This window comes from Electrophorus electricus, chromosome 7, assembly GCF_041902795.1.
Source record: "Electrophorus electricus isolate QZ-2024a chromosome 7, ASM4190279v1, whole genome shotgun sequence".
Taxonomy (NCBI): domain Eukaryota; kingdom Metazoa; phylum Chordata; class Actinopteri; order Gymnotiformes; family Gymnotidae; genus Electrophorus; species Electrophorus electricus.
In genome coordinates, this window is record NC_137503.1 from 21,344,356 (window position 1) to 21,359,469 (window position 15,114).

Consider the following 15,114-nt stretch of genomic DNA (forward strand, 5'->3'; position numbering starts at 1 on the left):
AATGACACGGTTGTTTGGACTTCATTCTGCAGCAGCAATGTGAATTGTGCACAAATGTAACAATTACATTCTGCCTGTTAAGATAGGCATAGCTGATAGTAAACTGTACTTGAATTTTTTTTTTCATAGTTTCATTCACATTTTCTTTTTCCATATGTGAGTTTTGTCTGTAGATCCTAGCTTTGGAGGTCATGGACATTAATTATAGAGAATAAAATTGAGATAAAATCAAACACATTAAAGAAAGAGAATTGTCTTATAAGCTGTAGGTAAACAAACCCAGCTTGTAAAGTTTATCGGAAAAGAATATTGTAATGATTTAGGGGCCCATTTATATAACAGCCCCTGAACCAAATGATTGCAAAAATAGCTAAGAAAGCAAAACCTCTGCTTTAGTAAACACATTTTGAGCTCAATAAAGATTTATACCTGACAGGGTGAACCAAGATTAGACATTAGTTTGTAATGATCACATATGATAATAATGTGTATATATGTATCAACCTTTTTCCTTTTTTTTTTTTTCGTGTGTGTTTTTGGTTGAGCGCATACCCTGCAAAGGGGGGCATAGTACATGTTTTCAGGGCTCGTCCCTCGCAGAGCAGATGACTGTAGCTGGGACTGATCGCCCAATGGGAGGGACAATCACAAATGGACTAGCAATGAAACAGGGAATCCCAGGAACCAGAAAAGAGGGTTTTTTTAGAACACACAGAAGCATCAGGTTGTGGGACTTTACTTAGGCAAAGTTTGCATCTTCTCCCTTCACTTTTGCGCAGTGAATATACACCTGAAGGAGCAGGATATTTTTCTTCCTCTTATTGAATGTGGATGGAATTTTGGCTGAGGGATTTACCAACTTCGCTTCCCTGTCTACCAAAAGGGGACTGGTGGGGTGAGCTGTGAAGTGGTAAAGAGACCACCGAGTCTCCATCTTGATATACCGTGATCATTCCATCCCTGTTATGAATGCTTTTTTAACGATGTCAAATTGGTTGTGTTGGATGACCTGACGTGATGATATGTGGGGAATATTTGTATAATACTACTTGCAGTGTTGGTATATACACATGTTGGAGGAAGGGGAGTAATTAAACATCCTGCTTTTCAGCGCTAGTTCATGTATTTGAAAAATTACAGGGCTAGAGTGTTAGTTGCACCACCCCATTGTTGTTTGTGTTTGTGAAAGAGTCCTGAAGAAAACAGGGTGAACTTCATTAGTTTGTATGCCATATTTAGTGTTCTCCTCAATAACCCAAACACGAAAAACTTGAAGCTGAATAATTACAAAAACAGTGCATTCCCATTTGATTATGTTAAAACTTCATTTCCAGCATTCTGCTTTTGCACTGTAAGACATGACTAAGCCTCTCAAATGTATTCTGACTAGTGATGCAGCCACCAAGGTAACCTTGTTATATTTAGACCCATGCACTCAGTCTTGTATTACCACATGACTGTCTTGTCCAGACAGATACATTAATGAATTGATAAGTACTTTAAACTAATTTATTCTGTTTTATTTATAATTTTAGTACAGTTGGAGAGGTGAGATTGGACTACAGCTAGAGCAGAATGCAATTCTTCCTTTTTAAAGAATAGTGCTCATTTTAGGAAGGTTCATGTGAAATCAGATCAATTTCAGATCTGGGAACACATGGTAAACACAATAGAAGAATGTACTTCAAGTTCATCTCCACAGGACCTCTATGTTTTAACTGAGAAACCTCTGAGAATTTATTCAACATTTGAAAAGATCTGTTGTGGAAAATTGTGGAGTTTGCAGAGTTGCTATATTGCATTATCAATATTAAATATAAAACATTTTCTAAAACTATATACATTGTTAATATTAAATGCAAATCCAAAAACCTCTACTGCATTAGAGTGAAAAATGCTAATGAATTGATTTTGGCATGCTCTGGCAAGCAGGGCTGGTAGGCGAAATGTAGTCCAATGAAAGCTTTAATCCCTTGCAACTCTCTGGTTCCCCACCATAGAACTTGGGGGTGGCAATGTAGTGACGCACCCCACTGGCTGCCAAGAGTTTCATGTGCTCACAAGCCCAGGCACCTATAGCCACAGAGAGGCTCTCTATATAGCAGGTGAGACAATCAACCATGGACCGAAGCTCACCAAGTTCTTATTGTTGACTCCCAATTGTGATTACCTGGACCACCAATAGCTCTGCCTAAACTACTCACAGGGCTCCCCTATTTTGTCTGCACATTCTGTGACAATAGCAGGGAGGGAGCAAGGTGTGAGTGCAGGTGTAGATGGTCTTTATCCTCCACAACGTAAATGATAAACAGCACAGTGGCAAGCCAACACCACATAAGAAAGAAAATAAAACAATAGCTGGTAATGATGGCTAATAGCACAATGACATTGATGCTGGCTCAGATGTGCATCTTCTTAGCACCATACAGGCGAGCAACGTGCAGTACTTGAGGAGAGTGTCTATGGGCTTTAAATAAGGAGAGAACAAAACAAGGCACAGGTGCTCACGTTTAGTAAGCAGGTGATTGGGAACAAGACAGCTGCAGTGTGTGCGTGTGTGTGTGTGTCCTTCCTGCTGGGTGCCTGGAGCATTGTTATAACTGATCACAAGTGTGTAAGGAAATAAAAGCACAAAGTCACTGTCACTCATATATGTCAACACATAAGGGCTGAATGACAGCACTGAGGCACTAACCACACACTCACACACTTACTTATTGCTACAACTACTTCTATCTAGTCTCTCTGTAAAATTAATTACAATTTTATCAAAATTTATAATGTAGGTGCACTTTTTAGGTATACAATTTTTTACCTCTATCAGCTACCAAGAGTGGAGGGTTCAAGTCAGCACATGTAAAGCCCAGCACCACATCTTTTCAATGTGCTGCCCACATTAGTTAGTGATAACTTCCCTCATCAGTAACATCAGTAAAGAAAGATGAAAAAGATTAATGTCATCCCTCCCACCCAGACAGCAGCATCAAGCATCAAAACTTACAATGATAGGGCAAACTATAGAACCTGAAACTGAATAAGTTTCCATGTATATAAATAAGTCATCCATGGCCTTCCACAAATTACTTCCCTTCTTTGGAATATGAGATAGGTTTGCAGCAAATCACCAAAAAGAAAATAAATATTTTCACTACTCAGCCATACATGCATGAATGAAACTATTCATGCACATGAGAATGGTAAATACATAAATGATACTGTTTAAAAATAATATACACCTAACCACATTATCTAAAAAGCAAATACAATGCTATGCATGTCAACTGTAAATACAGTTGTGGCCAAAAGTTTTGAAATTGACACAAATTTTGGTTTTCACAAAGTTTACTGTTTTTTAGATCCTTTTGTCAGATGTTTATATGATATAGTGAAGTACTTAATTCTAAGCATTTCATAAGCTTTTTTTTTACTGCTCAGGCATTTCATATGTTTTTTTTACTGCTCAAAAAGAACATTACCAGGAATAAGGAATGGTATCAAAACATCCTCCAAGAACAACTCCCAACAATCCAGGAGCAATTTGGTGATGAACAATGCTTTTTTCCAGCATGACGGCATGCCATGTCATAAGGAAAAAGTGATAACCAAGTGGCTCTGTGAACAAAACAATGGGGGTCCATGGCCAGAAAACTCCCTAGATCTCAATCCCATTGAGAACCTGTTGTCAACCCTCAAAAAGAGGATGGACAAACAAAAATACAGAAACTGTGATCAACCCCAAGCATTGATTAGGCAAGAATGGGTTGCCATCAGTCAAGATTTTACCCAAAAGCTGATATCCAGCATGCCAAGGCGAATCACAGACGTCTTAAAAAGAAGGCTCAACACTGTAATTATTAAGTCTTTGCTTAAACTTTGCTTAAAATAAAAATGTTAAAAAAAAAACGTATGCAATGCTTATAAATGTATTTCACTATACCATATAAACTGGCAAAAGGATCTAAAAAAAAACCCCAAACAAACCCAGAGGCAGTAAACATTGTGAAAACTAAAATTTGTGTCAGTCTCAAAACCTTTGGCCATAACTGTACACTAAATTTACTTCAATGTTCTGATTTAAAAGGTTTAAAAATGTAAAAGAAATTAATTTGTGTTAGAAAGTGAAGTTGCTCCAAAAGAATTATATTTATATTAGATACACAGCTGATCATGGTGCTTCCTAATGTAAACCAGTCTTCAGTCACAATAGAACTCACTGGTTCTATAAAATGTATTGTTGTGGAAAAAAAAAATAAAAAAAAAAAAATATATATATATATATAGTGTGCTATATTACAGTTTTTCTTAATTGCTTAGACACATTTCAGGAACCAATATCTGGTCTAAAATGCTTGAACACATACAAACTTAAAAAATTCTGCAAATCCTTATATATTGCAATCAAAATGAAACAAAGCCAGAAATATTATTGTCAAAATAATATACTGATAGCAAACTGCAAGACCCACTTATACATAGCACCAGGGACAGCTCATCCATTTAAGCAATTTATTTCAAGCTTAATAAAAAGAAAACAGAATGACACAAGAATGACACAAATATATTCAATAATCTTAAAGGTGCTATAGAATGCATTTATTTAGTATTTTAAAAATGTTCTCTAATGTCCATGTAGAAGGCGTGTGACTTTGGCAATGGAAAAAATTGCCTAGATGTGGTTTTACATGCCCATTCTCACCCTGATTTGGCCCTAATATTAAACAAGCAGTTGTTTTACCGCCCCCCCCCCCCCCCATTTTTAGTTGGTTTATGTCGTTAATGAACCCTGCTCTGATTGGCTAGTTTATGGTAAGGCATCATGGTAGCTTATAGAGAAACAACAGGTCAAAATAAATTGATTCCCTAGATTTGTTCCCAATCGACTAGTTCCCTAGATAACTTAATTGACAAGCTTGATGCCCTCCTGAATCAATTCCCCATTGAAGGAAACCCACTCATTCTCCTTGGTGACTTCAACCTTCCATCAGACAAGCTACATTCCTCCTGCATCCTTCTGCTGTTGATGTCATTTGACCAGTCTCCTCCGACTTGTGGAGTAGGCAATGTTCTGGACCTCATTTTCACCAGAACCACCACAACATCAGACATCCCCTCCACCTCTCAGACCATCACTTTGTATCCTCTCTCCCTCTCTCCCTCTCTCTCTCTCTCTCTCTCTCTTTCCCTTTTTTTTCCACCCATACGTCCTCAATGTGTTCTTCCTCCTTTTGTTAATCTATGCTCCATCACTCCCTCTTCCATTACTTCTACTATTTTGTCCACCCTTCCTCACCCTGACTCTTTCTTTTCTCTCCCTGGATACAGTTACTAAAACTTTCCTTTCTATACTCTCCTCATTGATTAATCTTCTGTGCCCTCTCTCCTGCAAGAAACACTCAGGAGAAAGCTAAGGACTGCAGAGAGGTGGTAAAGGAAAACTCACCTAGATTCAGACCTCAGCTCATACCAGTCACTCCTTTCGAAGTTCTCACTGGAAGTAACATCAGCAAAGCCATCCTACTACACAGAAAAATTTGAATCATCAGTATCTGACCTACACAAGCTCTTCAGTATTTCTTCTTCTCTCCTTAACCCTCCCCTCCGCTTTATCTCTTACTCCGAAGGATTTTATCACTTTCTTTGAGGAGAAGGTTGTAGAAATCCTCCATTCCTTTTCCTCTGTTCTCAATCTTCCAACCAGTGTTCATTCCCCTACAACCAACTCTCTGGCTTCTTTTTTCTCCTCTCTTATCCTCTTTCTCTACTCCTGATTCCAGCAATTCAACTACATGTCCGCTGGATCCCATTCTTTCCATTCTGTTCCAGACAATCAAAATACTTAAGAAGGTCACATTCAACAGTTCCAACATAACCAATTAATGACCAGTATCACTCAGCTTAAAACGCCTTGCTTCAGGACTCATGGATGACAAGCATTGAGACTATTTTCTGTCCTGGCTTCAAGATGGTGTAATGAACTCCCACTTGCTGTCCAGACTGCAGAGTCCCTTGCAGTCTTCAAACGCAGACTCAAGACCCATCTATTTGCAGAATATTTAAAGGACAACTGACACTCTAACCTACTGTACTGTACTAGGATATTCTATGAGTAAATGACAAAGCACTTTTGTAAGTCACTCTGGATAAGAGCATCTGCTAAATGCTTTAAATGTATATGTAAATGCTAGCTATAGGTGTAGATTATCCAGTCTCTAAGCAATCGAATTAGCTAGCTGGCTAGTTTCTGAGTTAGGTCTTCTTGATGAAATATAAATGTGAAATTTACCTGATAAAGGGATTGACAGAGATATTGTAGATATCTATAAGACACAGACAGGAAAATAAAATGTACCGCCATGTAAAAAAGGTTGTCATACTATTTAGCTAATATGTGTTTGTTACTTGGAGCCTCCTAGCTAGTAGCTAACATTACCAGTACTAGCTAATTTTACTTGCAGTTAATTTCAACAAATCAAGTCAAATCAAATGTATTTACATAGTGCTTTTTACAACAGATGTTTTCACAAAGCAGCTTTACAAATGTCCAAGTCCAAGCCCCCAGTAAGAAAGCAAAGGGTGACTGTGGCAAGGAAAAACTCCCTAGAGCATGAGGAAGAAAGCTTGAGAGGAATCAAAACTTAAAGGGGGGGGGGGGCATCCTCCTCTGGCCAACAACAGTCACCACAGTAGTAACAGTTTTAAAAGGAAAATAAATAATAATAATAAAATGAAAAAAAAAAAAGCAATTAGTGTCTAGTTTGGTTTTCTAGACATCCTAGTCTGGTCTAGATGGTGTGCATGTGTCTGAAACCCATACCACATGAGAACATCCATTAAGGTCAACAGAGAATAGTTGGCTGGGATGGAGTTGTGGTGGGCTACAGCAGGGGACATCAAGGGTTGGTAGGAGTAGCCATGGCACCTGAGAAGGGTTGAGGCTCAGTAACATCATGACATCAGGGCTAGGTGTACCTTGGCAGACTAGATTATTAGGCATGTCTAGGTACAGGGTTGTGTAAATTAGGGAACTATAATGTGCAAAGATGCACAAAGATGTCAGATATAGCTATGGCAGCACACCTAAAAGGATAGAGCTAGAAGGAAACACAAGCATGAGGATACCCTGGAACATTAGCACTCGGCTGCTCTCAGTCAACAAACTTGACAAAAGTGACAAAAGAGAGGTGAAGTGGCAGCAAGAATTGAGGCTGCAGCTGTATTGTGCATTTGGAAAGCAACCTTATATTCCCTGGCTGTGACTGTATGTGCTGTTTTTGTTTTATTATTTGGTTGTTAAAATATATGCTAACTAATTTTAGCGTTAGAAGTAAATGCATTCTTTGTCTGCATACAACTGAAACAGACTTTTTGAGCTGAATATGACTTCTCCTACATATTCTACATGTATGACAAATATATATGTCTACATCTTAAACAATAAACATGAAATTAATTAGTTAATGAGTGATATGTGAGGATCAACAATTGTTTAAGTATGAATATGCTTTGTTCTTGAACTATTTGCAAAAGAAATTCTTCAGTCTTCAGTTACATGTGAGAAATTTCCATATTATACATTACATTTCAATTACATTTATTTTCCCTGGTGCTATTTCAGACATGATCCATACATCCACGAACAAGCTGCTTATTATTAATGCTTGGCTATACTCACAAAAGCTTTTTTAGATTTTGCCTTCCCTTATGAGGTACACAAGTGGCAGCTGTCCTATTCAGCCATTAGTTATTTGAAACTATTTAACCATTTGTGGAGTTGCTTGCATGACAACTCTTATCATTTATATCTCTTGTGTAGGAGCCAAATGATCACAGTGCTGAAGTTCCACTGGGAATTTTGGTAGTGGAGAAGGATACTGTCTTTCAGACCTCCAACCCCTTCCAACTAAGAGTTACTTCATGTTAGAAATCTACCCAGATGTCTGTACAGTATAAAAACATTGTCAGCATATTGATAACAAACAAGTTCAAATATTTGAAATGCTTTACAAAGAATTTGGGTCCAGGTGGCTAATGAAAAGTCCAAAGGACTGTATCAAAGCTGAAACCAAAGGTGACAGTGGCAAGGAAAAACTTCTTGAGAGCTAGAGGAAGAAACCTTGAGATGAACCAAGGGTCAGGAGAATCTCCTCTGGCTAAAACGGGAAAACTAACAACTCCAACTTGAATGAAGTTATGCATTTATGAGTTAGAAGAATAGTAATTAGAAGACTCATCTATTTGCAGAATATTTAAAGGACAACTGACACTGGTCCCTTATTGACTGACTAATTTAGTACTTATTGTAGGGCATTATTTATGCTTTTTAACAAACTCTAGCACTTATTGTTTATAGCACTTATCATTGTTTAAGATAGACCTTGTGTATTTTGCACTTCTAGGTATTAGCATTCATCCCTGTATTCTACAGTATTCTAGTTCACTGGTATGTTTAATTCTAACCTACTATACTGTACTTGGATATATTCTATGAGTAAATGACAAAGCACTTTTGTAAGTCGCTCTGGATAAGAGCGTCTGCTAAATGCCATAAATGTAAATGTAAATGTAATTTATAATAGTAAGTTAAGTTAAATGACTAATAAAATATACAACAATGATTAAAGAATCTGAGTGAGCATAAACATTACACAGAAGTATTCAGATTAATCGGTGCGAACCAAAAAGTAATTTCTAGTCAGTCTTCACAGCAAACATATAAACATAGGCTAGCAGGAGTACAGACAGAGGTGGAGGTGAGCTGTTCACTTACATCTCAGTGACACCCAGCTGCTGGTTTTTCATCTCATGAAGAGGGTAAGTGATGGTTCAAATTACAGGGGTTATTGGGGGGTGGGGGGGGGGGGGGGCGGGCTCTGATCCTCCTAATCCAAGTTCTTGAATCCCCCAGAAAGAGGTAAAAGCAACAGTTCAGCGGGGTCAGAACATATCTATTCTTCTTACCTGTAATTCTAAATATTACAAAATATTTCCAATATTTATGCCTGGAAGAATTTTGTAATATGATTTCAGAGACCCCTAAAGTGGACCATACCATATTTAGTCCAATCTGCCTGCCTCATGCCTATCATTGTTTGCATCTTCATGAAGGTTGCAGTTGCACAAGCCAGAGAAAGAACTGTATGTTAATATAAGTTGCTAGCTATCTAGCTTGTTTGATACACTTTATTGAATCATATTGTGTCAACTGCAAATGGATGAATGCAAACATCATCTAGTTCTAACTTTTGCCTGAAGTTTCAGTTAACTGACATTAACTGATAGTTTGGCCTTTCATTTTCAGTGTTGGCTTGCCGTTTTATTAGAAAATAAAATATTGTATATAAAATGTTAGGTAACATTGGTGCTCAGTCATGAGCAGTAAGTCAATATAGAGTTTGTAGAGATACATTTTGATATCAGTGTAGAGTTTATTGTTTCATTTTAATAGTCTTTGGTGTGGCTGTGGTGGTGTAGTTAGTCTTTTACTTTTTTTATATCAGTTTTTACAATAGGTACCTGCTTTGTTTTCAGTCAGGAATTCAGGGGTTTTACCTGGGTGGGTAGTTCAGCAATATTAATCCATGTGTACTGAAGGCTGAGTATTTCAAATATATGACTACTTTCTTGAACTCACATTAGATTTATTCACAGAGCCAACATGAGCAAAAGTAAAGAAGGAGAAATAAGGCACTTTTTGTGCTAAAAGAAAAGTAAGTTGAAACTTATTAGAATTAAAATACAAAGATAAAGATAAAGATGTTAAGCAGGGTATAGTGGGTGATGAGTGGGTGACAAGTTTGACATTTATTGCTGTTGTAAAAAAGAAGTACAGGGAGGTTAGAAAGAAGAGGGTGGTCAAGAGGAGAGTGTGCAGGCAGGACCTACTACCAAAGAGGTGGGTTAGAATGGAAAATTTGAAATAGCTCTGTAATGTGAAAGCTCACTGGAATCAAGATTAGGTATGTTGATAAGATGTTTGATTACTGCTACCTTAAAAGTTTTTGGTATAATTGTTAATATGCAAATTTGCTACCAAGGGTTTCTAATACTTGTGAATGGAAGATTTTAGTTCTGGGTAAAAAAAAAAAAAAAAAAAATTCCCCCCAGAAATGCACTATAATAAGTTTTGCTAAATGTGAATTTCTCATTATACAGTGCTGTCTGGCTGATGGGTATGTATATCAGAGCAGTGATGACTGGAATATGGTAGATGGGATGTTTCATTAGAACTGGTATGATCTGTCAGACTTTGATATTATGACTGCTGCTGCATATGAAGACATACCGTTCCAGTCAGTGGGTGACTTCCTCTGTCTTCCTCTCGTTTTCTATTTCCCCTTGAATTTCTCTGTCTCTCTCTCTCTCTCTACCTGTCTCTGTCTGTATGTCTGTTTCTCTCTCTTTCTATCACACAGCTGTATATCCAAGGTTTTCTTCTTCTTTGCTGCTATCACCTGGGGCATCCATAAAATACTCAGTGTGACTCTTACATGCTGTTTTAAAAAGAAAAACAAAACAAACAAACATTCAAACAAACAAAAAAAAACAAAACTACAGGGAAATGTTTGGGTGTTCAATGTTACCCATTTGTGATTCAAGATCTGCAAATCAGGAGCTTATCAGGGAACATCAGCAACAGTAAGTAAAAAAGAAGGGACAGTGTATGTATAGTAGGAGAGTGAGGGAAGTTTCAGAAATTATATAAGGTATTATCCAGCCTATATTTAGAACTTCTGTTAACTTTTGCTTGTTCCTCTGCCAAGGCTATGTTATCGGTCAGAGAGAGATGACACATGCATGGTTTTGTACAGAAAAAATATAGCCTGAAAAAAGAAAGATTACATTTTGCCAAATTCCAATATGACTGCAATAGACTGCCAGTGTATGGTTGCTATGGCAACACCTACCCCCTTCTTGCTGGGCCTGTCTGCTCAGGTGGAATTCCACCCCTGGACAGATTGGATTCAAACATCATGTGTCCATCTTTAACAGGAATATAAAAATCCCAACTTAAAGTGTTTCCTTAGAAACTTTAAAAACTGCAGAGCTCCAGATCACTACAGTATATACCAGGAAGCTACAGAGATTTTGCCTGACAAAGAAGTTAGTGTTTGTGGCTAATGGAAAAGACTCAATCCTGCATAAGTAAAACTACATGAACAGTAACAATTCTTGTGCACTAAGAGCCAGTTTATTCATTGAGTATTTTATGACTCATGTGCATATTATTACACTGCATAACAATGCAATTAGTAGATAAATAGATACTAGTGTTGTTATTAAAAACCAAACTAAGTAACCTTTGTGAACACTAGGTGGCACTATATGAAAGGTAATTCTGTTTTGCCATCTCAGTTCGCTGTGATGAAGGGGGAAAAAAAGGAATGTGAAAAGACAGGATGAAGTTTGACTGGAGTCTGAAGACCTGGTCAAGCTGATAGTCCTCAAAGCAGTCAAGCAGGTCTCTGGGTTCATTCCTCTCCTCTCAATTATGGGTCCCCCTCAGTTATATTACAATCGATTGGGATCTATTATGCAGACATGTAGAGTGCTTTCATCCTTCCCACAGAGTGGACACACACAAATGAGTCAATTAGTTTTGCCTGTAGCCCAGGCAGGTAAAGAATGTCGTGAACTGAATATCCTGTTTTGTAAATATAAGCAGTGTGCTTGAAGCCTGAGGCTACTGACACAAACATAATAATGTTCAGGTGTTCAGTAAAACAATGATATATAAAATGTTTATATGTTATGTCTTGCATTTTAGGTTTTTTATTTTTTGGAAATCTACATTCTTACTCTAATAATGGTTCACAAGATTTTAGCTTTTAGCTCAATATATTAGAAAAATACAAAAGTGGTCTTCTTGGACCTTTTTTGACTAGGTTTTAATCAAATTATGTTACATTTATTTTAGCCCCTGTGAATTTCATCCTAAAAATAGCTTGGGATAAAGGTTTTTACTCATCTTTAACATCCTTTAAAGCAAACAAAATGGATCCCATGTGACCTAGCCTTTAACCAGCTGTTTATGTTTATTCATTTCTGCTTATGTTTATTAATTCATGCTTTTAACTAGTACAACTACACAGCCACCAGTTTGCAGCTATTTCTTAGATGCATGGCAAGCATATACGTAAAACAGACTGAGTATAATCAAATACTACCATCTGGAGGCAAAAGTCCTGTACTGCTTTACTTTGTTTACTCTAATTCCCATAAACTGACTTTAAACCAATAATAAAAGATGATTGCATTCAAACAGAAATACTGATAATAATGATGATATCGTTAAATGATGGGATAGGTCATTTACTTAACCACAGTTCCTGTTGCCTTTAGGAAGATATAATCTTATTCATTTCCCATGACCTGGTATTCACTGGATGTTTACGCAGGAAAAAAGGCTAGCCTTGTACATGTTAGTGAAAGGTAATTTTGAACAAACTGAAAGACAACACAACTTGGAGGGACTGGATGCCTTTACACGAATCATGCATTCACCAGTTATAAGGAGGATTAGTCCGTTTTTGCTTCCAACATCATGAAATAAAAATCTTTAGCAAAGCCAGGATGACAAAAGAGTTTAACAGTGGCTGGCATATGTGGGCAGCAGCATGTGAGAACACCTGAACATCTCTGTATCCTTCAATATGTCTGTTAGCCTGTGGTGTAGACACTGGCTCTCTCGTCATCTTTTTTCAAGCTTCAGTTTCACCAGGTCAAAAAACATCTTTGTCAACTCTGTTTGCAACTCTTAAAAGTTGGAAATTAGAACTTTCACAACAAAGTCAGGAAAGGATTTTTGGCTGATGTATTACCACCACAGCACTTGATATGCTCCAGACATTCATGGTCATCAAAACAGCTGCACTGCTGTTTATCTCTTCACTAATCACAGAACTTTTAGCAAACATCACAACAAATCAAATGTATTTATATAGCACTTTATATAGCAAAAGATGTTGCCAAAAAACAGCTTTACAAATGTCCAAGTCTTATACATATAGTGTGTGTAGTTCTTAGCTGTATAGACTCACCAGTCATTGGGTAGAAAACCTTTCAAAATTCTTTATTTTGTCTTAATAATGGAGCAGTCCTTAATTATCCTTAATAATGGAGCAGTGGTCAGGTTTTAGGCCCTGGCTGCATGTGAAGTTGCATTGAGGGCTTTGGTCCATGCCCAGTTATGAGTCTAACGTACAGAACGTACAGATCACCATGGAATGCCAAGACACTGAGAAACTTTATTATCATCTATTATTACAGCTTTATTACAATGTAAGGTAAGTCACATAATTCATACCCCATTTTGAGTAGTGCCCTTATTGTTTAACCTGAAACAGTCAAAACAGTTATATTATTTCCTGAAACAGTAAGCAATCTAATAATGAATTGCTGATTCACTGGTTGATCCATTACAACAATAAAGTATATAAACATTAAATAACTGCAATTAAATATATCACATACTGCACTGCAGTAGTTGTAGTGACAAAGTGGAGCATTTACAAAGCTTAAGACACAACCACACAGTGAGGACCAGCTCTGAGAGACTTCTTTAGAAGGTGCTTGGATAAACATTGCTGTGTCTTTAAAGAAGTCAGTAGAACTCTGAATCTTATTGTTGGGCTGCACTTCTAACTGCTTGGTTGGACATGTGGAGAACCCTGCTGTAGTTACCAAACACCCCTTTTTTTAAGCACACCAGAGTCTTTTTGGCTGTCACTGCACTTACTGGCAAAAGTAGTGTTAGTAGCACTGTCCTTCCACCCAGGATGGAGGAGTGTTTTAAACACTCCTTTAGCTCTTTTCCTGAAATGTTTCCCCACAACCACGTACAGGAAAGGGTTAATAGAGCTGTTAGCATAAGCAAGGTAGGTGGAGACCTGCTCACTGATGTCTAAAATGTGCACAAACAGACACCCTGGTATTATCTGAAAATAATCCAGAGTGTCCAAGATGCGCACAACCTGGAAAGGTGTCCAGCAGATGAGGAATACAGCCAGCACAGTCAGCACCAGGTGAGCGGACCTCCTCTCCACCCCTACTCCCTGCATTGATCCCACACAGCTGTCTCTAAGGACTCTTACCATTTGGTGGGTGCAGAGTGCAATTATGGACAGGGGAATCACAAAGCCAAGCACATTGGTGGTTAGGTTCCTCTGGATCCTCCAGCTGGGATGAGGATAAACTAAGTAGCATGCCTCCATGTCTAGTTCTGGAATGTAGTTGACAACTCGGAAGAGCAGGGATGGAATACTTAGCAGGACACCCACTGCCCAGATGCCAAGGCAGACTTGTTTGGCCCAGGCTGGCTGTCGAAGTCGGCTGGCACTTAGGGGTCTCACCAGGGCCAAGTAGCGATCCATGCTTACCAGGACCAAGAAGAGTATACTGCAGAAGTAGTTCATATAGATGGCCATATTGACCACTTTGCAAAGCACCTGGCCAAAGTTCCACTGGTAGTCCTGAGCAATGGTGACTGCCCAAAATGGCAGACAGAGCACCATGACCAGGTCAGCCATAGCCAGGTTGCCCAGATAGATGTCAGCCACAGTGCAGGGCTTCTTCTGTAGGCAGAAGACACAGAGAACGAGGCCGTTTCCTAGCACTCCAATAATGCTGATGAGGACGAGGCATCCAGGCTGGAGGGAGACGAGCCAGGCCCAGCCTTCTGTATAATTGCAGTTATCCATGATCAGCTCTGATTCCACAACAGGAACCAGGACTGCAGAAGAGTTTAACTCCATTAAGACCTAAAAAAATAAACAAAATAATAACAAACTCTCATTTATTTGAATACATTATAGATCTTCAACAAGAATTTAAGCAAAATGTTTATTCATGTCCAAATATGTCTGAAATTCATGAAGTTAAATCTGATAATGATTTAAGTTGATATATAACAATATATACCTTTAACTATAAATAGAACACTGCTTCAGCAGAAAGCATATGGCTCCTGCTCAAGCATGGGGTAGTGATATGATGATTAGTATTTATATTATTACTATTAATTAATATTCATGATTAATATTATTTATCTTCAGTTTTAAAAAACAGATTCAAATTATACCTTAACCTTTTTTTACGTCAAATCACGTGTCAAATTTT

General features: G+C 37.9%; 1 protein-coding gene across 1 annotated transcript; it reads right to left on the minus strand.

Moving 5' to 3' along the window:
- Nucleotides 1-13,470: 13,470 nt before the first annotated feature.
- si:dkey-63b1.1 (B2 bradykinin receptor) lies at nucleotides 13,471-14,750 on the minus strand. Its single transcript, XM_027000795.3, has one exon. It carries the CDS (start codon nucleotides 14,748-14,750, stop codon nucleotides 13,677-13,679), a length of 1,074 nt encoding a protein of 357 aa, XP_026856596.2. The 3' UTR covers nucleotides 13,471-13,676.
- Between the last annotated feature and the right edge of the window lie 364 nt (nucleotides 14,751-15,114).

Bases quoted from the DNA above. Each gene is read 5' to 3' on its own strand.
- si:dkey-63b1.1 (XM_027000795.3), bottom strand. From the start codon at position 14,750: ATGGAGTTAAACTCTTCTGCAGTCCTGGTTCCTGTTGTGGAATCAGAG.